Raw genomic sequence first — 26,037 nt, 5'->3', positions numbered from 1 at the left:
TGCTGTGTCTGGTAGCTCTTAATGGGCTTTTCTTGACTAAGCTTGAATCAGAAGGCTTTCAAGATTTCTTCATAGTTAAGATATGGGAAGAAGAAACTTATTTTTAGAGAAAATAAGTCACTGTGTTTTTTTAAAAAAGGAAAGGATTATGAAACTGATTTATTTGAGTAAGGTTAAAATTTATGTGCTTTTACTTCTGGTAACTTAATGGGCTTTTGCTTATCAAGTTTGAATAATGAAGTTTTATATTTTGTCTATAGATAAGAGATGAAATACGGGAAGAAGAGATCTTGGTTGAAATGTTAGGGTGAGAAATTATACTTGTTGACGGGAAGGGAAAAGTCATTTCTTTCCTTCTTTTTCTTGTTTTTTTTTTAAATTTCTGTTCACATTTTTCTCTCTGCGTTTTTGAATTTTTTACTTTTTATATTTTTCTTAGTTTACGTTAGTTTTTTATTTTTGTATTTTAAAACTTTAAACTTATTTTTTTTAAAAAAAGACAGAAGCTTTACTGTAAGCCTTACCATAGGTACAAGATACCTTAACAAGCAAAGAAACCTCTGGAGAGCTTCTGGACATCCAGAGGGGAGGAAACAGAAAATCCAGCTCTGGCTACATGTGATGTGACCCAGCCTCTTCTGAATCATCACGTGACGTACATCAGCCCATGCCCGGGTTGAAAGAAGTGTTTCTATCCAGTAAGTCATACAAAGACATAAAAACCCTGGATTTGTGATATACCAATAGAAGTTTCTGGCTGTGTCAGAAAGCATATCATCAATTAGCTCTTTAGGTAATGAGAAGTTACATCCCACGTGGGTGATCTGAACATAAATGCCACCATCTGTTCCACCTAGTTCAGGGGTAGGCAACCTTGGCTCTTTTATGACTCATGGACTTCAACTCCCAGAATTCCTGAGCCAGCCATGCTGAGGGGAAAGGGAGAGGTTTCCATGCTTAGCCGTGCTGGCTTAGGAATTCTGTGAGTTGAAGTCCACGAGTCATAAAAGAGCCAAGGTTGCCTACCCCTGACCTAGTTTATCTTAAAATGCAGATTCATACACATAGTTTCATTTCCTTCAAGGATCTCTGAACTAGAATCTAATTGGTTTTGCATCTTAAATTTTTATTATATTAGAAGTTGGTTGTTTGGGCATCTTTTATGAAGGCGGTTATATGGGGTTTTTTTGCATACACACACACAGAGACACAGTCATTAGCTCTCATGATGGCTAAATCGGATTACTTACCTTTGCAGAAGAGTCATGACAGACATAAACATATCTGAAACTCTGATTATTGCTATATTAGGCTATTTTCTCTTGTTTCTGCATTTGAAAAACCATGGTACTGGAGTAAAACATAGTAATTGAATTTCTCACACTTCAGGTACACAGGGTAATATGGGTGCTATAGCCAGAACTTCCTTTAAAAAGTGGAAAAACTTTTTTTTTTTGCAAAAGTTGTTTCTGTTTTAATTTTTTTTAAAAAAACTGGCATTGCAAAAATTTAATACATTCTACCTTTTGCTTTATAACATACTTTGAAAAGATAAATAGCTATTCACTGGACTAGGAGACAGAAAGCAGAGAAAAAAAGCAAGTTGATAAAATTGCAGTTATCTCCTGATTTGAATTAAATTATGTTTATATAGATGAACAAAGAGTAAAACTTATGACACCATTTCTGTAATAAAAATTGAGTTGATAATTGTCGTCCTCTAGTAAAGCCTGGAATTCTTTAAGAAGTTAGAAATCTTTTAATAGCAGAATGACACAAAATTATAAATATTAAGATGGATAGACATTTCATACAAATATATTTTCAGTGATCTGTGAGCAAAGCCATATAGAATTCAGCAAATAAAGAGCAGTTAGCAGCATTTCTTCCTTTAAAACAGTCTGGTCTTTATGAAAAGACAGTTGTTCGTGGATGGGGCACAGTTGTCTACAATGGGGAACATTTCTGTTGATCCATGAGCTGGATTATTCCAGTGTCATGATTCCAGATCATGGGAAACTGAATATGAAGACTTTCTGATCTACACTTAACAATAACATTTATAGAAGATGGGCACTTAAATATGAGCCAGCAGTGTGCTGCAGCTGCCAAAAAGCCAACACAGTGCTAGGCTGCATTAAGAGAGGAATAGAATCAAAATCACGTGAAGTACTAATACCACTTTACAATGCCTTGGTAAGGCCACACCTGGAATACTGCATCCAGTTTTGGTCACCACGATGTAAAAAAGATGTCGAGACTCTAGAAAGAGTACAGAGAAGACCAACAAAGATGATTGGGGGACTGGAGGCTAAAACACATAGGGAACGGTTGCTGGAATTGGGTATGTGTAGTTTAATGAAGAGAAGGGTGAGGGGTGACATGATAGCAGTGTTCCAATATCTCAGGGGCTGCCACAAAGAAGAGGGAGTCAAGCTATTCTCCAAAGCACCTGAAAGCAGGACAAGAAGCAATGGATGGAAACTAGTCAAGGAGAGAAGCAACCTAGAACTAAGGAGAAACTTCCTGACGGTTAGAACAACTAACCAGTGGAACAACCTGCCTCCAGAAGTGGTGAATGCTCCAACACTGGAAGTTTTTAAGAAGAGACTGGACAGCCATTTGTCTGAAATGGTATAGGGTTTCCTGCCTTAGCAGGGGGTTGGACTAGATGACCTCCAAGGTCCCTTCCAACTTATTATTATTATTATAACGGGGAACAAGTGCCAGATAAAATCATCAGCAGAAAAAAAATGCAGTTAGGGCTATAAGAAAATCATGGCAGAAGCTCTCTAAGCCATAGCTTAAATAAGAAAACTGTCTGAGCATTTCTCTGTAATTATTGGGCATCCAGTTCAAGGGATGGAAATCTTTATGTAAAATTAGGAGAGTATCACCATGAATGAGACAAGCTGGCAATTCACCATCCCTTCCCTCCCCTCTTGTCACACCAAACAATTTCTAATTATCACTTCCTAGTATCAGTGTGGGAGTGTTTACCATTCTTTCTTCCTGCCTAAGAGAATACTACATTTAGCCGTATCAACTTTTTTCACTCTAGAAATGATAGCTTAGTGGGCAGAGCCTGTAGTTGGGAATATGACTTTTTGAACTCAGAGATAATATGGAAAATATATGGATCAATCAACAAGTAAGGAAACAGAAACAAAGAACTGAGAGTAAAGGGGAAAATATCAATTTCTCTGAATAAAATACAGTTTCAATGCAAAACTGTTTAAAGGGATTCAAAGATCATCACTCCTTATGAGCAGTGAGAGGACAATATAGTCTTTTGTGTATCTAGAGTTACCCTACAGTTGCTTGCAACAAATTAGAAAATACTTTCTGATTAATACAAAAACGTAAGGATGTCTTCCTCCATCCTTTCACTAGACCCCTCTACTGGATCAAATGGAGCTTCTGCTTCAGATACAAGAAATCTGAATCAAACACATGCTTGACATATGGCTTAAGGAGATTAAAGTACAGGATTAATAAATTCTTCAGGATTAGAAACAAATGAAATGCTCAGTTAGTTCATCATGTCCAGGGCTCTTTGAATTTATAGTTATTAGACAACATGCACCAACCCACATAGTATTTTAGTTGGGGGAAAAAATCATAAAGATACAACATCCTTGGATAAATCACAAATATAGTTCTTTTGATCTTGAGTCATATGTTACAATACACTAAAGCAGGGGTGTCAAAATGCTGGCCTGTGGGCTGGTTGCATCATACGGAGACCGCGCCCACCCCAGTTCCGGCAATGCATAAAACATTGCGATATGTCACGACACATCACATGACGTGGCAAGTTTGACCCCTATGCACTAAAGCAGACATGTCAAACACAAGGCCCGGGGGCCAGATCCGGCCCGTGAAGTGGTTTCATGCGGCCCGCGAAGCCATCCTGGAAACAGTGTGTGAACGGCTCCCACTGCCTTGGCCCTGGCCCAGAGACCCTCCTTCTGCCAGAGACCCTCAGACCTGTCCCACTCCTGCCAGGCCCTCATAGGCACCCTTGATGCGAATGATGTAGAGCTGGCCATGCCCACCCTGTAGGCCATACGCACTCTAGCCATGCCCACCCAGTAGGCCACGCCCACCCTGGCCATACCCACCCAGCCCCCTGAGGGCAACTTCAATGCTGATGCGGCCCTCAATGAAATTGAGTTTGACACCCCTGCACTAAAAGATGGTTTCTGTTCTCTTTCAACATACATGGATGATGTTAACAATCTCTTCATTAATAATTCAAATACTTACATGATTTTAAATTCAAACTCTTCTGTTCTAACTATTGCTTAACTGTAACAAAGGAGAATGTTTCAAATTAGACAACTTGTGAAGGGAATATACATTTAGGTAAAATTCATTTTGTTAAAAGCTTGTTTGGTCAGGCTGCAGAGTCTTGGCATGACTGCCTTTAAAGACCACTTCATGTTATCTGAATCTCCACAGATGCACAGAAGCAACGCCCTAAATGAGTCATGCCTCCCCAAGGTCTAACATTAAATCTGTTGAAAGGCAAAAGCAAGGAGAGGACAGCCTTGAGTGACCTTTCTTTTATTTGTTTACTTCCAAAGCAAATAATTACAGAACCAGTTGATTTTTTTTTCTTGGCTTTGCCAAATAAATACTAATTCTACTCATAAAAAAGTGGTAAATTTAATTCATCTGATAGGCAGTGAGCTTTTGATACTATGTCTTATAAAAACTTTCAGTGAATCAGTAAAAAAGGCAACGAAGATACAGATCATCATAAATGTCAGCTAGAACTCACATCAGATCCAGCTAACAACAGGCTGCAGAAAGCTGCTCTAAGGAACAGAATACATGCTGCTCAGTAGGGCAGTCCATGGGGTTATTGTGCCTTTGCATCAGGGTTTTTTTGGGGGGTGGGGGGAGGGGGCTCCTGGCAACTGCCTGGACTAATCCCTGCATTTTTCTTGGTAAGAGTTCAGAATTGGTTTGTCCTGGTTTCTTTCTTAAGGCTGAAAATAGCTAATCCAAACTCATCCAGCTGGTTTTGTGCCTAAAGTGGAATTAGTATCCCAGTTTCTAGCCTGGTTTCTTTAATCACTACACCAAACCGGCTCCCCAGTCCAACGGAGGACCAATTTTCAAAAGGGAAGATGGTGACCATTACCATGCATATATAAAATCTATGCAATATTTGTATACATATATCTGTAAAGTGAATTATACATTATAATACATATAAAAAGGCTTTAATCATTTGGTGGTGGCTGCCATCTTGACTTTTATGACATTCCCCCTGCTGCGCAGGGATTATGTTGCTCTTTGTTAGGCAAGCAGTCACTTCATGAGCTAAGGGTCCTGCAGACACCAACCTTAAGAAGTTGGATTCTTCCCCTTGGCCTTCCTTTTCTCAGTGTCGAATCTTTACATTAAAAGTCTTTACAGACTTTTTTTACAGCCATTTGCCTGAAATGGTATAGGGTTTCCTGCCTGAGCAGGTGGTTGGACTAGGTGACCTCCAAGGTCCCTTCCAACTTATTATTATTATTATTATTATTATTATTATTATTATTATTATTATTATTATTATTATTGTTGTTGTTGTTGTTATTGTTGTTGTTGTTTTTGTTTTTGTTGTTATTGTTATTGTTATTGTTATTATTAAAAGTAATTATTTCTTGAACCTGTAAAACTAGAAGACCTGGAGAAGCATTCATGAGGTCATTATTATTATTGCATATCATCAGAAATGAGAATCAAAATCCTTTTCCTCTCCACAAACTGAACATGTTTTTAAAGCAACCCTACCATCTGAGTTTGTCTGTAGCCCCTTCCTAATTCTGAAATATTGCATGTTCTTCTGTGACATTGTGCTCATCCTTCAAAAATTTCTCCTACTATATATGGTTATATATGCGGCTGTTTTTTCTAATAACCAGCATGACTAGATTTGTTTTTTTTTATCACACATAAAATGGAACTAATAATAATAAATGTTGCTCTGGGTTCAGAAGTTAGCTTTGGTCTACAAATCACTTAGTTCTGGTAATATAACTGATCTCTGCCGTAAAGGAACCAAAGCATGCAATAGAAGGCTAGCTTAAGAAGGAGGCTTCTGTTATTTGCTAAGAAGTTTTTTTTCATTCTTAGCCATGCTCAGATGCAAGAACCTGGCCTGATTCAACAGACAGAATATGGACATGCAGCATCTGTCCCAAGGTATTAGGTCAGTGATGGTGAACCTTTTAGAGACCAAGTACCCCAAAACTGCCCCGCTCCCTGGCCCACCTCCACTCTGCTCCCGCCCCGACCTTGCCCACCCACAGGGCCACTCACCGCCTCCACAGCCCGCTGCAGCAGATCACCCAGGTGGCCCTGCAGTGTCATGGCCATGCCCTCTGCCTGTGCCCCACGGCATCTGTGCACGATGGGGCGCGAGGGCAGAGTCTTGCCCTGCTGCCCAGCTGCCATGTGCTCGGCTGCGCTGGTCCACGCAGAACGCATCCAGGGGCAACTTTCCTCGGGGGTCTGCTGGTGAGGAGGGGGCTGTGGAGGGAGCTGGGGCTGGGGCAGCGGCACACGTGCCCACAGAGAGGGCTCCGAGTGCTGCCTCTGGCCCGCGTGCCATAGGTTCGCCACCACTGCATTAGGTAGAATCCTGCATGGCAATTATTTTAATCTACCGTATATACTTGAGTATAAGCCGACTCGAGTATAAGCCGAGACCCCCAATTTCACCCCCAAAAACTGGAAAAAGTTATTGACTCGAGTATAAGCCGATCCGCCGTTCTGCAAGCCTCCGCCGCCGGCGGAGGCTGGATCCGCGCTCTGCAAGCCTCTGCCGCCAGCAGAGGCTCGATCAGCCATTTTGCAAGCCTGAATACACAGGAATACCCTGTGTGGCCGCGGCTCTCGGGGAAGCCCTGGCTGTCCGCTTCCTCGCTCCACGCTGCCATTCGGGGCCCGCGCGTTCCCCGGGCAAATTGCGGCGCCCAGCAGGCGAGGAAACACGCCCGCTCCAGTCGCCCCCCCTTCCCTCAGGAGACGCGAAGCAAGTGACCGCCCGGAGCTTACCGAGGACTTGCGCGCGGCCGAGGCTTCGGTGCTTCCAGGATCGCGCGCACCTCTCCCAAGCCGCCGCCGTCCGGAGACCTGCCGAAGTTTGGGGAGGTTTGGGGAGGTGCGCGCACAAGTCCTCGGTAAGTTTTTTTGTTGACTGGAGTATAAGCCGAAGTGGAATTTTTCAGCCCAAAAAGTGGGCTGAAAAATTCGGCTTATACTCAAGTATATACGGTATCTGTTTGTTGTTTGCATTTTTATCCCCTCCAGTTTCTAAATGTCTCCATTTATAATTATTTGATTTACTTTCTATAACCACTCATCTCAACTCTGGGTGATGTACATCATAAAAAGTTAAAACAATTGAAACAATACAAAATAAATATATAGGGTTGCTAAGTAAAACTATTGCCATAGATGTTAATATAGCCAGAAAATGGGGCCCTTAACTCACTCTGTTTTACATTGCTTTTTGTCCCAATTACAAAAACATAAATGAGCGTGGAACATTTTTCACAAGCTTCCAATTTATGGGAAAAACCTACCCAGTGGGAGCTACAACCAGACCCAAAACTAGTCTCCTTACCCCACTGGCTTAGAAGTGCAGTCCCTACAATTCAGAAAATGAAAAGGCAAAGAGAAAGGATTAATCTGCTATAAATAGAACAAGCCTCTGCATCCAGCCACCCAGAGAATTGCCAAAAAGAGTAAAGAGGAAAAAGGAGGAGAAGGAAAGGAGGAAGGAGGTTGGATGGGTGGGTGGAGAGGAAGAGGAGAAGGAGAAGAAGAAAGGAGGAGGAGAATGGGTCCCAAGTTATATACTGGTAGTTCCAAAGCTGATGTGGAGTTTGGAAGCATCAGAGACAATGGCTCAACAGTAGTATTAATATGACGTTTGAAAAAAGGATTCTTGATCTTAATCACAGCTAAGTGATTTGTATACAGTGCTAAAAAGTAAATGACAATCTGATGAAAGCCACCTATTTATATTGCCAAATATAAAGTTGCTTCAGAGAGATAAATAAACAGCAACATTGGAAGAAGCCAAACTTTGCTGTGCATTGCAAACTGCAGATAAAAATCAGAATTTTATGAAATGGCTCTTCATCAGGAAGAAACATCTTAAAGGAAAACTCAAAGTGCTCTGTGTTGTTTTAATGTATTTTATTTGAAGAACCAAGATGTTAACACCACTATGTTTGTCCTGTTAACATCAATATTCAGAAATGATAGATTCCAGATGGGATGAGCTGATGATTTGGGGAGGTGGAAGTGCTGGCCTTCTGGAGATTGCCGAATGAGAAGTCTCAGCAGCAGCTCCAGCCAATAGGGATGATGGTGAGAGATGCTGGGAGCTGTTAATTCATGAATGTTGGAGGGCCAAAGTCTCCCAGTCTAGGGTTAACGCTATGTAGCACAGTGAGAGTTGAAATTTAACGAAATAGGGAAATGATTGTCCCAATATGGGACATATCCACAGACAATAACCTTTAAGGTATAAAATACCAAACAATTAGTAATAAGCAACTGCTAGAAAGCCTTTCTTAGTCTTAGGCATTTCCTATGTACTGGTTTATTCTGAAAAGAAAAGGTAGTAAGTGGTAAAGTCTGCATTGCTTGGGGGATTGAATAAGAATCCAGATTTTTGCTGCCCATGAAAGGTCAGGTATACCTTCAAAATCTGATTAGCCAATTAGAGTGACAGAAAACTAGTCTAAACCACATGGATCATGATGTCACATCGCATACCCATTTCCAAGAAGAGAATATAAATATGGGCAGCAGTACTCAAGTTATTGGGTATTGGGGTGCAACTAGCTTTTTGGGACCAGTAGGACACAACCTGTCAGGCCAGTCCAACAGGTATTTTGCAAAGGTGCAGAGATTGTATATGGATTCAACCCCCGTGAACCTCTGGAATTGAAGTATGGCCATTCTGTTTTCTGATTTTTCTCCAAGTAGTCTTTTTTTCTGTGTGTGAATTTAGGCATGTGTTCATATACTCCCTCCTACTACAATTACAAACTAATTCCAGTAAATTGCCATTCTCTCAGAAATGACTTGAACATAATTTCCCATAATTCAGTGTCCATTGCTGAGCAAGACACAGGTGTGCAGATGATTTGCCACAAACCATTACCTTACTTGCTTCACTTCCTGAGCATGGGTAAAGTTGAAGCATTCATAAAGATGGCGACGATGAGGAGGAGGTAGGGGTGGTGATGGTACTGCACTGAACATAATTGTTGTTCCTACTGGCTAGATTTCTTTCATCAAGGCAGCCCAGTTCTACGCATCATTGCAACCAAAATTGTGCCTTGCCTCAGAATCGTTTGCATTTTTGTCTGATCTGCCTGAGAAAGTGAGAAACGATGCACAAGAACCTTGGTTTTGAATAAACAGGCCCTCCTTCACAGTCTGCTTCTCTAACTGCAGAATCCAAACTGCACTACAGGTTTTTTTTCTTTCCATATTGGAAAGCAGCTCAGAATGTAGGGACTTTATCCAAGGGACCAATTGAACTGTAATGCTTTTTTTCAACTGGTTTTAATGATCAATTGTGTGAATTGACATAATTTTTTCAATTGTGTGAATTGACATAACTTTCTGTTTGCTGACGGTTTGTGACTGCAATCTGCCTTGACAAACTAATCTGAGTAACATACATGCAGCCTGCTAATTTCTAACATTCCCTCATCATGCGCCTGTCACCTGAACAGTCCTCTTTATTCATGCCAGCAGGCTACCATATTGAAGTGGAGGTGATTGAGGTCTGAAGGGCCACAGAAAGTGTACCCTTTGGTGGTAATTAGTTTCAGAAAGCTAAAACCTTTGTGAGTCTTGTCAATCGCTTACCTGTGAAAGTTGCAAATTGCCAGTGTCTAGAAAAGAATGGCACATTAACCAAAAAGTGTCCAAAGCAACCTTTCAAAGTGTGATGCATCAGTTCAACTTTTTTTCATCTCCTTGTCCCAATTTCTCTCCTACAATGCCCCCCTTTTATTAACTGATCTTTTATCTGGAATTTACTAATGACTGTGTTGGTATAGCATCTGAGAACAAAATATTGCTGCGTGTGTAGATAGGTTCCCATAAGACGAGCAATAAATGCATCACTAATAGTAATATTTAGCCTAAATCTGGATTTGTTTTCTTCTTACCATTTTTTCCCCTGTCCCAGATGTAGGATTAATGAAAAAACATCTTAAAAAGCAGTTTTCTACTATGAAAGATGCTTCTGATCCCTTTGAAATAGTCCAAGTAAAGCTATGAAAAGATTGTATGCTCTTGCCTAATTATCTGATTTGGAAAGCATGCTCATCTATAACAGAACCATCAGGGATCAATATTATAGATACCCTAAATTTAACTGCTTCAGGCATAATGTTGACCTCTCAATGTTACCAAAACATTTTAAGCCTGCATGCACAAAGGTTAAAATTGGGATATGCCTCACTTTAACATGACATCAGTTAATCCAATGTAGACCTCATCTTCTGAGCAAGAAGGAGAAACTCTCTCTGATGCTGGTACCTATTGGAACTCATACAAATCCCCAATCCTGAACTATGTTTCTAAATCTTAGGAGTGCTGCAAATTTGATTACAGACTTGTTTTTGCAATTAATTGATGGAGTAAGGGACAGATGAAGGATGAGCAGCATGAACTTGATTGTGAGTAAAAAGAGGGTGATTAGATTTTTTGACTGAAACTAGGCCATGGTAAATGTATATTTAACAAATCTGCTTTAAGAGGATAAGTTTGAAGATGTTTTGCCCCTTTTCAGTTACATTTTACAACCATTGGAATTTTTCTTAATTCTGTTTCAATTATTCCTGTCTTTTTTTTATATCATTAAACATTCGATAACATTACCTTAGATTCAAACAGAAACAAATACAAACTACAGCTAAATGATACGAATGTCAGTGTTAATTGATCCTAATTTAACCCCACCCCATCCTGAGGTGAACTTTAGAAAACCGTTGACATATCCCAATGGTGTAATTCACTTTTTTATTTCAACATCAAAGCTGAGAAAATCTTGACAGATCAGGTATCCTGCTGATTTTTTTTAAAAAAGCTGTTTGTAACATTCTTTCAAATGTGCAAAAAAGAAACAAAAAAGGATTAAACCTTTTTATCCATTTAACAAAGCAACTCTAACAAAACAGATACACCAATTATGCTATTATGTGCTTTAGCAAAAGAGCAGAATAATTCAACAAATACCTTATGGCACATGTGCCTCATAATAAAGGGAAAACTTTACAATGAAGGGGTAATGTAGTGCACAAAACTTCATTTTTTTTAAAAAAAGTACAATAATGCGGCATAAAGTAACCTGTTGAGTTTATTTTCTAACTAGCATCTTTTCACTACTGACGGTTTATCATAATCCAGCGGGCACTTCAAGACCGAGGAGCAAACGGCTTTGTTTTAAAAGGTGCATTGCAGAATAACATTCCTACTAAAGACAGATTGGCAGCATGGCAGCATATAAATTCAGGCACGTTTGAATGCAAAACAGTTAGTTTCATTACAAAAATCTTTCCAGGACAGTGCAAAATTGTCAAGTCCCTCAAAAGGCAACAATTGTTTACAGAACATCATTCAAGACCAAAATACAATCCAGAAATTAATTAAAATGAGAGAATGCACCAATGACAGGAAAAGGGGGTTTTGAGCATCAAAAGTATTTTTGGTACCTCCATGGTTTATATGACAATTACACTTCAACAAGGTTAGGCTGATAGCTTAAAAGCACTGCATGAAGTCCAGATCTTGACTAATGCTCACTTCAGATCTGAAAAATCACATTACAAAGCCACAGTGTGTTTGAAAAGAGCTTTCAGAACAGCGAGCTTGCAAGGCAGAACAATTGATTCATTTGATTGATTCTGCAAAAAAAATAATAGCTTGAGATCCAAAGGTCCGCTGGCCGAACATTTGGCTTCTAGCTTAGGTCTTAAAAGCAATAGCATTAGGAACATGTGTATAAAATGAAGGCTCAGATTCACACCAAAACATATGGCAAACACTAGCACCAATAACCAGCAAGAGTTGTGGACAGAACCACTGTGTGAATGAAGACACAGACTGCAATGCTTATTTAGGTGCCTTTTAAACCAGATGGATGCATTGTTTGATGTAGTAAATGGGAATGCACATTTCATTTCAGGGTGATTAACAAGGCTGTGATATGTATGATAAAGGCCTAGCTGATTTTCAGTGGTGCTGAATCAACCATCCTGATTTTTACGGCAGGAAGGATATGGCAATTTGGGGGTGTCCACCTTCTGAGATCATAGCAACATGAGTGATTTCAGAAACTGGGTCTCACAATGACCCCTCACAATGATTGCAAAACTTTTCACAGAAAGCAGAGGCTTTGTTGTATAACAGACATGTCAAACTCACGATGTCATGCGATATCGCGTAACGTATCGGGACAGTTTTGCCATTGACGGCAATGGGGTGGGCGCGGCTTCCACATGACGCATCCAGCCCACAGGCCGGCAATTTGACACTCCTGTTGTATCAGGTTATCAGATAGCTGAATGAGGACAAATGAGGACAAAGGATGACACACTAATTGTTTCACTTTCATGGCATCTGTGACAAAAATTACAGGGAGAAAAAGCCTCCAAAACATAAGCCTGCATGTACAAGTATATGAAAATACTTTTCCAACATCAGAAAGACTAGTTTTTCAATTGCAGAATGTGCTAGAGGCATGTAACTGATTAAGGTCTTGTCAGTTTCAGAAAGCAGCCAAGCTAGCAGGAGGGTATTAATCAAGGTTACAGTGTGGAGCTTGTTAACTTGCCGTTAGCACTCATTAAGGGAATGCTGCACTCTGGAGAAAAGTTGCTCAGGAAGTGATAGCTTGTAGATACTCAAAGAGCCAGCTGATATCTGATTTTTAAGGCTATGCTTGCCAGGCAGAGAACCTGAAGGCAAAAAGGAGGACATGCCCTTCCTTTGCCAGACAACTGGCGATCTTATATCTGCTTCAGAGCCTAATCTGTGTCCATCTTTCTCCTGAATATCAAAACATCACAAAAGGAGAATGTTTCTTAGCTGGAGCTTAAGAGGACAACCATGGGGGGGACTGCCTTATTTGCACAAAACATAGGGCAATCTTGTCTCAAAGGCTTTCAAGAGATTCAAGTCCCTTCAAAGAACAGCAGAATCCTGTGCTTTGTACAGCCATGGGATTGCAGCTGTTAATTTGTGTTCTTCCTCCATTTGCCTCTCACTGAGATTCTCCATCTGCCTCTCACTGGTGAAGAAGGCTAGTGCCTATGAAGAATTCTCAATAGCGCCCAAAATCACAGATTCATATGTGGCTGGAAAAGCAGAATGGCTGTTGCCATTTCACTGAAGGGCATAATTCTTCAACTCAGCCTCTTCACCCAGGAGTCAGTGATCCACCTGTTTATAGATGTGCTGCGAGTAATGGGAATGTGATCAGAGGGGCAGCACCCCAAAAGAGGAGGACTGGAGGCCATGGAGATGGTTTGCAGGAAATCGACCTGAGCTAGAATCCACAATGGCACTCAGATTTAAAGAAAGGTTTTGCACACAGAAAAATCGCCCTTATAAAAGCCCAAATAAAAATGTACAGCTCCCTCTTTTCTTTTTTGAGCCTGTAAATCAGAGGTGTCCAACTTTGGCAACTTTAAGACTTGTGGACTTCAACTCCCAGAATTACACAGCCACCCATGCTGGGAGTTGAAGTCCCCAGGTCATAAGGTTGCCAAACGTTGGACATCCCTAATCTAAATCAAAAATTAGATGTAGCAATTCATTAGTTGTAGTATAATGAGTTGATAAATAGCAACACGTACCACATTTAAAGGGTAGTTTGGTTTGCTGTTTCAAAATCGAACTTCAGAGGATGGGTTACAAAGCCATCCTTGCATATTGCATATTGTTAGGAACCCATTTGAGGCAACGTCCTTTGGATGTGAACAAAAAGCAGAATTAGTTACCATGAAAGTCCTTTGTTGAAGGACAAGATTTTTTGTGTTTTTACTCCAAGACCAAGTGAAAACTGTCCTGTCTCTCAGGAATATAAAATTTGAAATGCAGTAATGATTTTTAACAATCGCTAAGCCTTAGGCACACATGATTGCATATGAGAGAAGATAGCTGAAAAAGGTTTTTTCTGTGATTTTGCTGTATTTTAACCTGTCAACTGGTTATATAGAAGAGCTACATTCAGTTGTCTGATAGGTGAGCTTTACATGTGTGTATTATATGCACAGAAACACACACACTACATTCAGTAAGGTGCTTTCAACAAACAATAGCAATAAGGATAATACAATGCTTCCAGCAAACTAATAATGACAATTAGATATTTTTCTTAAGTTTCACACATTTAACAAAAAGCGATTTCAATTCCCAAGTCGGACCTGTCCCTGGTATGCTGGCATTAAAGCTAAAAACATCTCACCTTCCCATGCTAAGAGACTATTCCCATCCCTTGCCATCTCCGGCTTCCTTACTTGTACCCCTTTTGCCTGTTAATTTCTCAAGGCAACATCATGGTTTCTGTTAGGAAAATGGATGTTGTGTAATTACTTAAATAGACTGAGACCAACTTTAATCTTTTACACTGTGTGAGGATAGACAGAAATTGAGTAACTATATCTACTCAGACGTCTACCCAATTGGCAATGGACAATGGACCTATGGAGGTCCTGTACTTGAAATGTTCACCATTCACTTGGATGGGGAGGAAAGCTTCCAAGCATTCTTTATATGTCTATGATGGAAGTTCCTATCCAGCAGAAGTGAATTGGGGGGGGGGAACCCAGCCAAAGCAACAAAACACAACAAAACTTTTCTACCCTTAAGGAATCAGTAGAAAAATAGCAAAATTGTTTTCCCTTATAAAAATAGAAATACTGAATTATATTATTGTAGCCTGATCCTATGCTTGTCTATTCAGAAGAATGTCCAACGGCATTCTACGGGGCTAACTCCCAGTTAAAAATATCTAGATTTGCAGTAAACACCTGGGTACAAATGACTAAAATTAATTTCTTTAATTATGGTCCTACAAGAACTCTTTTTGTTGTTAATATATCATGCATTATATTACAATGTAATATTAACAATGTAATATACTGTATACACAGCATATATACAGTGTGGGCATTTGAGCATACAACTGTATCCATTTTTGCCAAGGCACTTCATATCCCCAGTGGCTTTGGGGAAATATCAAAGCAGGACCATTGATTTTTGTTCTTTTTATGTTTTATAAAATAGGTACTTTGTGGTATTAATAAAAAGCAAGGCCACTAGCAATGAAGCTTGGGCTAGAAGTGTTGGCAAGAACACTGTAAAAACAAGAGGAGAGTCACAACATTTAGGCATATAGTTGGGAAGGGAATAGATTTTAACAAAAGTGGTTGCTATTGATCATCTGTAGATTTTGATCTGCCCAGTCCTGGATGCGTGCGTCTCGCTTTGGAAGGAGTCGATATGTGCAGGACCCAAAGGACAGAATGTGCTCTCAGCTTCAGTGCAAAACTTTCTTGTCCTTTCTTCATTGCTCTCTCGCCACTAGTTGTGACTCAACATGAAGCTCTGTTGCTTTGGCAGATATTAGAGAGTATTACATGCAAATCCAGGGCCTTGCTCAAGGAAACAGATAATTTTCCTACTGTGGAGCACTGATTGAATTAAATAGACCTGGAATTTTCTAAAAAGTCAATTTCAGATACCACCTAAATATGTGCAGGTGCAGCTTTCCCACAAAGTTACCTCAAGCGAGTAGAATGGGCAGACTATCCCATTCCTGGGGGTTGGCAACACAGATTTAATTTTTCACATGATGAGTCGGGTTTTCACAGTTCATATGTGAACTGTCAGTTAAGGTAAGGAGTAGATGGTGTAATATGTACAACTGATCAATTATATTTTCAGCCGGGGTCCTTAGGTGATTCACCATTAACTGATATAATTTCATATTTTAATTGGGCTATGATCTATTAGCGACTGTAATGGTCAGCACAGAAGTTCACCCTCAGACAGATATGGGGAGAAAACTGTTACGTTTGGACCTTCATTGTAAATTTAGCAGGCCAACAATGCATTGAAATTATGCCAGTTTAAAAAAAAATGCTAATATGAATTTTCAATCCACCTGCTTATCTTTACTATGGTAAACTATGGTATTTACTATGGTAAATATCCTTGGGGATAACACAAGAGTTTAGCATCTCACAGTTATTTTAACAAGTTAATTGAGGGGCTTTTCTTGCTGAAATAAACTGGAACAGTTTACGAAGTTTGAAAGGATAGATTAATCTATCTATTTGTACGTTGTGTATATCATTGAATTCCAACAGGGAAATCTTAAATTCATATTTTCCCTTCTCCTTTCTCTTAAAAAAAGTTGAAAATGGGAGTCTAACAGAATCTTTGTCCTTAACCACCATTGCTTTGTATATTGTATTTATGTGGTGTATTCTTCTTGTATCCACAAAACAGCCAATAAACATTACATGTAAACATCACCTACTCAACTCAGCTGGGATTTTTGCCCAATTGATCTAAAAATGAAAGATAATCCAACTTCTCTATATGATACCAGCAAACAGAGTACAGGAATCCTCAGGCCTGTCTTTTGCTAACACAAACATGTTTTTTTTTAATTAAACCACATATTATGTCTAAAATTATAAATGTTCTGCCATTAATGAAGTTGACCATCAATATTTTGGGAATCACTGATTGTTGAGTATTGGAGTGCTTAGACATGGTACCAGTTCATCTAAGCCTGGCGTTATCTGATGGGATGCTCAGAATCCTGTAGGCTGTTTGTAATCTGAATTCAGATTGCTTCTTGCACAGGTTCATCTTCCTGTTTGTTCACATAGCAAGGTGGTAAGGAATGCATTGAAGCAGGTGCCATGGCCAACTGGTTTGAAAGTTCCTCTTCGTTGTGGGGTGTGTTCCTAGCTGCAGGAGCATGCAGACGGTGAGCATCCAGCATTTCCAGCAATAAATCGTAAAGTGGGACCACATTCTTGCACTTCATGTTATAGAGGTGCTCCATCCCTTTATTGCTAGAGGTTCACATAAAAAATAAAATTAATTACAATTATCCCAAGAGAGTCCAAGTTTGGCTCTACTATTGCTTGGGGTTAGGGTTAGGGTGAATGATGCAAAGCATGTTCAAACGTATTGATTAATAGCCTAAGTGGGGCAATAAAACTTAGATTCTGACATATACTGGAAAATAGCAAGATGACTATGGAGAATTTATTCATTTAATTAATTAAATTTAGAGCCGACCCAATTCCAGATTACCCTGGGTGGCTTACAGTTTAAAGAAAGAAAAAGAATCATGCACATCCAGGAAATATATATATATATACAAAATGAAACATGCAACAGGGGCTCAACCCACACCCTACCCAAGACTTGGGAGAATACCAGGAATTCAAAGACTTTTGGAATTCATTGGGGTGGGAACTGCACAAATTTCGGTGGAGGGAGATAGTACTCCAGAGAGAAGGCATCAGGCCAGAGAAGCAATCTGCAACCCTCAGATTAGTACCCAATTTTAGGAACACTGGTACTGAATTTTCTAATCCCATTTGTTCTTTACAGTGCATTTGAAAAATACTTGGGCACCGTATAGTGGATGGATCTCCGCTGGAATGAATGAAAAATTGTAAACATACAACAAACAAAAGAATGCAATTACAGAAGTCTAACAAGAAATACATTTGGCTTTCATAATAAAATTAGCACATTTATGATTATATTCCAAAGTAATTGAGGTCAAGCCCAAATACACCTTGAGATCATCATCTGATGCACCTCCCTTTGCCATGTGCAGCACAAATGAATGCTGAAGTTTAAATTCTAGCTGCTCTCGAGGGATTTTAGATGTTGGCAAACTTTACCTTGGACTTTCAAATTTTCTATGACTCTTACCATTCCCTCAAGTTTAACCATGATCGCACCTTTCAGGGTCTCTTTTACACAGAAGATAGCACTAAGCTGCCATGTGTTAAAGCCCTCTGGGTAACTACTCACCTCATGTGCCTGATGTGAGAAAGGATGAGGAGGAGCTGAGCCAGGCGCCTATGTTGCTGCTGTTGGGAAAGGCCGGATTTGGCCATTAAATGCATCAAAGTGTCAGTAATCTTATCCAGAACACGATGGATATGTTCTTTTTCCTCCAGGGATTTTAAGGTGCTAGAAAGAAATGTGTAGATCCCTGTGGGAGGAGAGGAGAGGATGCCTAGCATTATCAGTATTTTATAGCAGTTTTATTGATTAGTCTAATGAACGTATCATATAAAATGATAAAACAATATGGTGTGTTGTGATATAAAAATATTCTGTTAAATAATCAGGTAAGATCATCCCTTAGTAAGCTGATCACCATCTGATCTAAATAGATAACTCTCAGTTAAATGGCTTTAGTTATAAATGTGGCAGTCTTTCTTACTGCCTATGTATTTGAACCTTGGGGCAAGTAAGATAAGCCTTTTGATGGGGTCCCAATGGGCTATTGTGTTAATTAGCAACTTCAAATGCTTTTCTTTGGCTGAAGCATATATTTGGCAATCAGAAAGGATATGAGTAACCTGGTAAGCTGATTATCACTGGAGTGCAATTTATCAATTAGAAAGTTTTTTTAAAAAAACATAGAAGACATATTAGCATAGCTGACCAGCACACTGTGCTCACCTTCAGGAGGTGAGATGAGGGGTGTACTACAGAAAGAGGTTTAATTTGTTATACAAGTATCTGAGAGTAGGGCCCACAAAAGTCAATGACTCAACCTTCTCAATAGGAAGAAAGGAACAAATGTTCAAGGCAACCTTCCCCAGCCTGGTGCCTTCCAGATGAGATAAGCTCCGTCTTAGGCCCAGTACTCTTCATTAATGACTTAGATGAGGGAATAGAATGAGAACTCATCAAATTTGCAGATGACACTAAACTGGCAGGAATAGCCAACACCCCAGGAGACAAGCTCAGGATCCACAAAGATCCTGACAAACTTGAACAATGGGCTCTATCCAACAAAATGAGTTTTAATGTGGAGAAAACAAAAGTTTTACATTTAGGCAGGGGAAAAAATCAAAGGTTTAAATACAGATTAGATGAAACCTGGCTCAAAAACAGCAACTGTGAGAGGGACTTTGGAGTCCTAGTGGATGATCACTTGACTATGAGCCAGTAGTGTGCAGCAGCCGCCAAAAAAGCTAATAGAATCCTGGGTTGTATAAACAGAGGCATAGAATCAAGTTCACGTGAAATGTTAGTACCGCTTTATAAAACCCTAGTAAGACCACTCCTGGAATACTGCAACCAATTTGGTCACCATATTACAAAAAAGATGTTGAGAAGAGGGGATCAACTTATTCTCCAAAGTACCAGAGGGCATGACAAGAAGCAATGGTTGGAAACTGACCAAAGAGAGAAGCAACCTGGAATTAAGGAGAAACTTTCTAACAGTGAGGATAATTAACCAATGGAACAGCTCCAGAAATCGTGAGCACTCCATCACTGGAGATTTTTAAGAAGTCTCTTGTCTGAAATGGTATAGCTTCTCCTGCTTGAGCAGGGGGCTGGACTAGAAGACCTCCAAGGTCCCTTCCAGATTCTATTCTATTCTATTCTATTCTATTCTATTCTATTCTATTCTATTCTATTCTATTCTATTCTATTCTATTCTATTCTATTCTATTCTATTCTAATAGATGGAACTATAGCTTCTGAAGTTCTGAAAGTCTGAATACAAACATATCTGAAGGGCACCAGCTTAGAGAAAGTCTTCTCAAACTCTAAGTGAGCTAAATAAATGAAAGCACAACACAATAAACTTGGAAAAATTGCTTTAACACTTGCAAATATTATCCAAAAATAATATAATTTGAACTGAGTTTCTGATTCTGACATATACAATAGAAGAAAATAATTGTAGGACTATTAGCAAGCATAGAGGTTCAGCACCGATCAAAACATTTCGTGGCAAGATGTATTTATTTGTTTGCTTGATTTCTATAGCTGCCCATCCTCAGCAAATGACTCTGGGAGGCTTACAACTCAAAGATGGCACTGGAATTTTTTTTTAAAAGAGCTCCATATGAAATAACATCTTTATGTGACTTACAGGTTTATCAGTCTGACATATTGAACCACAAATGACCACCCTTTAGCTCAACAAAGCGAATACATCATGATTAAGTTAATTATGTGTTTTTTGTGTCATGATGGCCATTATGATAACAAAGCCTTCGGCTCAGAGATGTCATTTTTGAAACAACAAGCCTTTTATTCACACCAAAAAAATAAAATAAAAGGAAGAGAAAGAAAGGAGAGAACCGAACATAAACATTGATCACTCTCAAAATAAGAAAATCACATTGTAACAGGCTTTATCAGACCACTTTATCAGATCATCAGTATTCTGGCTGTATAGCTCAGAATTTGCAGCTGGGTGCTTGGACTGCAAGCTGAAACACATTAACTCCAGAGAATTCCTATAAAAGTTGTCAGTCAGTCTCTTTCACAATGTAGGAGGGAGCAGACTAGAAGCCAAATTCTTAGTGGCATCAGCCTAAGTGCTGAGTTTATGCATGTTCCTTTTTTATTTCTCTTCTTCTCTAAAGCAAACAATTTGGAATATACATAAAATTGGGTCTTCAGTGTAATTTTCTGACCTTATTTCCTGGTTTCAAAAGCTCCATTCTAAAGAAAGTTACTTATGTGAACCCATGATAATCAATTGCAAATAACCTCCTACTGGAGATCTAACTCTAGTGCACAATACAATAGCTGTAAGGCTTCTAAATAAAATCAAATTATTTAGGGCTGAGGCACTTGCATAATATGGCTATAAGCTATGGTACTCAGAAGAGTCCAATGTTATGTTGCACAGTCACTTTAAAATGAGATAGCCTGCAAATAAATTTAATACGACTTTATTTTTATTTTTTATGAAAAAGAACTTTATGTAATTAAATGGACAATATTTATGCACAGTAATCAAGATAATATTTGTTACCGAAATGACTTGATTATTTAATTTAATTTAATTTAATTTATTAATATTTCTATACCGCCCTTCTCCTGAAGGACTCAGGGCGGTGCCCTTATATCGAGAAGCAAGCTGTTGTCTTAATATCTGGAGAAATTCCACCTGTGGTGTCTTGATTTGCAGAGGATATGTGTAAAAATTTGCCATATACAGTTTGGGATCCACCACATTTAACCCATTTTAACACATACACCATCAGCATGTTTGCCAAATCTCTTCCCTCTCACGTCCGCCAATTTTTAGTTGGACAGGACCAGCAAGTCAAAATACATAGGTGGTGAATTGTGTTGAACTTCGGAAGACATGAATTGTATAGATCTGTAGAGTTATTTCACTTGGGACCATGGGGGATTGCATTATGGACATTTAAGATTCAGTAATTTATGATTCTAAATAAATTATATTAGCAGGTTTTACTATATTTTTTATAAATTGTAAATTGCTTTTAACTGTAATCTATTTTCCCCTTCATGGATTACTGCCTTGTCGTGGCGAAGGGGCTTGCGTAATTCAATGAAGCTATGAGCTATGCCGTGCAGGGCCACCCAAGACGGACAGGTCATAGCTGAGAGTTCTGACAAAACGTGATCCACTGGAGAAGGAAATGGCAACCCACTCCAGTATCTTTGCCATGAAAACCCTATGGACAGTACCAAAAGGCAAAACGATATGACGCTGGAAGATGAGCCCCTCAGGTCGGAAGGCGTCCAATATGCTACTGGGGAAGAGCAGAGGGCTAGTACTAGTAGCGCCAGAAAGAATGAAGCGACTGGGCCAAAGCCGAAAGGACGCTCAGCTGTGAATGTGTCTGGTGGTGAAAGGAAAGTCCGATGCTGTAAAGATTTTTTCTCCATAGGAACCTGGAATGTAAGATCCATGAATCAAGGAAAGCTGGACGTGGTCAAACAAGAGATGACAAGACTGAACATCGACATCTTAGGTATCAGCGAACTAAAATGGACAGGAATGGGTGAATTTAATTCAGATGACCACCAGGTATACTACTGCGGGCAAGAATCCCTCAGAAGAAATGGAGTAGCCTTCATAGTCAATAAAAGAGTAGGAAAATCAATACTGGGATACAATCCTCAAAATGACAGAATGATCTCAGTTCGAATCCAAGGCAAACCATTCAATATCACAGTAGTCCAAGTCTATGCCCCAACCACCAGTGCTGAAGAGGATGAAATTGACCGGTTCTATGAAGCCCTACAGCACCTTATAGAACTAACACCAAAAAATGATGTCCTTATCATCATGGGGGATTGGAATGCTAAAGTAGGAAGCCAAAAGATAACCGGAATAACAGGCAAGTTTGGCCTTGGAGTACAAAATGAAGCAGGGCACAGGCTGATAGAATTTTGTCAAGAGAATACGATGGTCATAGCAAACACTCTTTTCCAACAACCCAAGAGACGGCTCTACACATGGACATCACCAGACGGTCATCACAGAAATCAGATTGACTATATGCTCTGCAGCCAAAGATGGAGAAGCTCTATACAGTCAGTAAAAACAAGACCAGGAGCTGACTGTGGCTCAGACCATGAGCTTCTCCTTGCAAAGTTTAAGCTTAAACTGAAGAAAGTAGGGAAAAGCACTAGGCCACTCAGGTATGAATTAAATCATATCCCTGTTGAATATACAGTAGAGGTGACAAATAGATTTAAGGAATTAGATCTGATAGACAGAGTGCCTGAAGAACTATGGACAGAGGTTCGCGACATTGTACAACAGGTAGCAACCAAAACCATCCCAAAGAAAAAGAAATGCAAGAAAGCAAAATGGCTGTCTGAGGAAGCTTTGCAAATAGCTAAGGAAAGGAGGGAAGCGAAAGGCAAGGGAGAAAAACATAGATATGCCCAATTGAATGCAGAATTCCAGAGAATAGCTAGAAGAGATAAGAATGCCTTCTTAAATGAACAGTGCAAAGAAATAGAAGAAAACAATAGAATAGGGAGGACCAGAGATCTTTTCAAGAAAATTGAAGAGATGAAGGGAACGTTTAATGCAAAAATGGGCATGATAAAGGACCAAAATGGCAGGGACCTAACAGAGGCAGAAGAGATTAAGAAGAGGTGGCAAAATTACACAGAAGAACTATACAAGAATGAGCTTAATGTCCCTGATAATCACAATGAGGTGGTCACTGACCTCGAGCCAGACATCCTAGAATGTGAAGTGAAGTGGGCCTTAGAAAAGCTGAGCAACAACAAAGCTAGTGGAGGTGACAGTATTCCAGCTGAGCTATTCAAAATCTTAAAAGACAGTGCAGTAAAAGTGCTACACTCAATTTGCCAGCAAATTTGGAAAACTCAACAGTGGCCACAGGATTGGAAAAGATCAGTTTACATTCCAATTCCAAAGAAAGGCAGTGCCAAAGAATGTTCAAACTATCGCACCATTGCACTCATTTCTCATGCTAGTAAAGTTATGCTTAAAATTCTACAAGCTAGACTCCAGCAGTATGTGGATCGAGAACTACCAGAAGTACAGGCAGGATTTCGAAGAGGCAGAGGAACTAGAGATCAAATTGCTAACATACGCTGGATCACGGAGAAAGCTAGAGAGTTCCAGAAAAACATCTACTTCTGCTTCATTGACTATGCTAAAGCCTTTGATTGTGTGGATCATAACAAACTCTGGCAAGTCCTTAAAGAGATGGGCATACCAGACCATCTTATTTGTCTCTTGAGAAATCTATATGCGGGCCAAGAAGCAACAGTGAGAACTGGACACGGAACCACTGATTGGTTCAAAATTGGGAAAGGAGTCCGGCAAGGCTGTATACTGTCGCCTTGCCTATTTAACTTATATGCAGAGCACATCATGAGAAAGGCAGGGCTAGATGAATCAAAAGTTGGAATTAAGATTGCCGGAAGAAACATCAACAACCTAAGATATGCAGATGATACCACTCTAATGGCAGAAAGTGAAGAAGAACTAAAGAGCCTCTTGTTGCGGGTGAAGAAGGAGAGTGCAAAACTTGGGTTGAAACTTAACATTAAGAAAACCAAGATCATGGCATCTGGCCCTCTCAATTCCTGGCAAATAGATGGGGAAGAAATGGAGGTAGTGACAGATTTTATTTTCCTGGGCTCCAAGATCACTGCAGATGGGGACTGTAGCCAAGAAATTAAAAGACGCTTGCTCCTGGGGAGGAAAGCCATGACAAATCTAGACAGCACACTAAAAAGCAGAGACATCACCCTGTCAACAAAAGTGCGTATAGTCAAGGCTATGGTCTTCCCAGTTGCAATGTATGGCAGTGAAAGTTGGACCATAAGAAAGGCTGAGCGCCAAAGAATTGAGGCCTTTGAACTATGGTGCTGGAGAAGACTCCTGCGAGTCCCTTGGACTGCAAGGCGATCAAACCGGTCAGTCCTAGAGGAGATCAATCCTGACTGCTCTTTAGAAGGCCAGATCCTGAAGCTAAAACTCAAATACTTTGGCCACCTAATGAGAAGGAAGGACTCACTGGAGAAAAGCCTAATGCTGGGAAAGATCGAGGGCAATAGAAGAAGGGGACGACAGAGAATGAGGTGGCTGGATGGAGTCACTGAAGCAGTAGGCGTGAGCTTAAATGGACTCCAGAAGATGGTAGAGGACAGAAAGGCCTGGAGGAATGTTGTCCATAGGGTCGCGATGGGTCGGACACGACTTCGCAGCTAACAACAACAACAACAACAACAAGTAATCTATTTTAATTGGAAATAACATGTGTTCACTTTGGGATTGTTCCTCAGTAGAAAGTAGAATGTATTATGGATTATTTATGATAATTGTGTGTTAGATTTAATCCTGCCTTTTCTTTATGAGTCTACATTAATAATATAATATGTAGCCTAGTTCTAAGGTAATTTAACTGTAGTGGTATTATGTTGCTTTTGACTGCCTTAGTCAGAGATACCCATTCAAAGTTCATTTTCTGCCTCTTGCTCTTGATTTACTGAATCACAATAACTGCTGTGAATGCTGTCTTGTCTTCTAACAAATCTTCCTGTTGTGTAGTCGGTTCTCTGCAGGCATTGAGTGAGATGGACAGCAACATGCTTTATTGAAGTAAACAGGAACAGAACTGAAACAGTGGCTGCTGCACAGCTATTTATACGGTTGGCTACTAGGAGGTGGCCAATAGATTTGAAGGAAACCATTCCCGCCCCAAATCTACCAATGATATTCCTGGAGACAACAAGTCTGGCTTAGTCAGTAGCCGTTACACATACACACCAATGAGCAACCGTTAATGCAGCATTTAAACAGACATGTGAATCAGTACAAGCAAACCCCCCAATATATTACACTTCCTCTTCAAGCAGTTTCTAAAATAAAATATGGTTCACAGTGCTGTATCTTGTTTTTATTTAAAACTAGTGTTGCTATCTTATTTTGTATATATTAATAGTGGTTTGGTTTGGTTTTGCTTTCTGCAAACAGAAGCGCTTTCCTCATAATCTGTTCAGAATGCTTATGCCACAATAACTTGTGTTGCTGGTTGCTTTGACTACAGCAGCTTCAATCCACAGAGAGTAGACTAATGAGAATAAAATGACACTCAACAAAAATGAATAACATGCTACCCCATAAGCACCTAACATCAAATTGTTAGTTGTAAATAACAAGGGGCAGTTACTAACCCTAATAAGAAGGATTTAGAGATAAGAATGCACTATGGGATCGCTGTAGATTTTTCTCAGCTAGTAGTTGCCAAATATAGGGGGTGGTCATGTGGCCAGCATGACATTACAGAATGCTGTTACCTTCCCATCAAGGTGGTATCTATTTATCTATTCGCATTTGCATGCTTTCAAACTTCTAGGTTGGCAGGAGCTGGGGCTGGGACAGGAATTCACCCCCTTGTATGGCGCTTGGTTCTTGAACCTGGGCTGCTGGCTTTCCAGCCAACA

The 26,037-nt window shown here is 39.8% G+C and overlaps 1 protein-coding gene across 1 annotated transcript in view; it reads right to left on the bottom strand.

Moving 5' to 3' along the window:
• Positions 1 to 16,900: 16,900 nt before the first annotated feature.
• ESR1 (estrogen receptor 1) overlaps positions 16,901 to 26,037 on the bottom strand; it is a gene marked incomplete at both ends in the record, with an annotated part of 164,273 nt that continues 155,136 nt past the window's right edge. Inside the window, 2 exons of the mRNA XM_081314948.1 lie at positions 16,901 to 17,135; positions 18,115 to 18,298. Of these exons, the coding sequence (XP_081171074.1) occupies positions 16,901 to 17,135; positions 18,115 to 18,298 (419 nt within the window). The remainder of the gene's footprint in view (positions 17,136 to 18,114; positions 18,299 to 26,037) is intronic.

The sequence above is a fragment of the Vipera berus genome (genome assembly GCF_964194415.1).
Source record: "Vipera berus genome assembly, chromosome: 1".
NCBI classification, from domain to species: domain Eukaryota; kingdom Metazoa; phylum Chordata; class Lepidosauria; order Squamata; family Viperidae; genus Vipera; species Vipera berus.
Note: the sequence above shows the minus strand (reverse complement) of the source record. Positions and strands in the feature narration are given on the sequence as shown.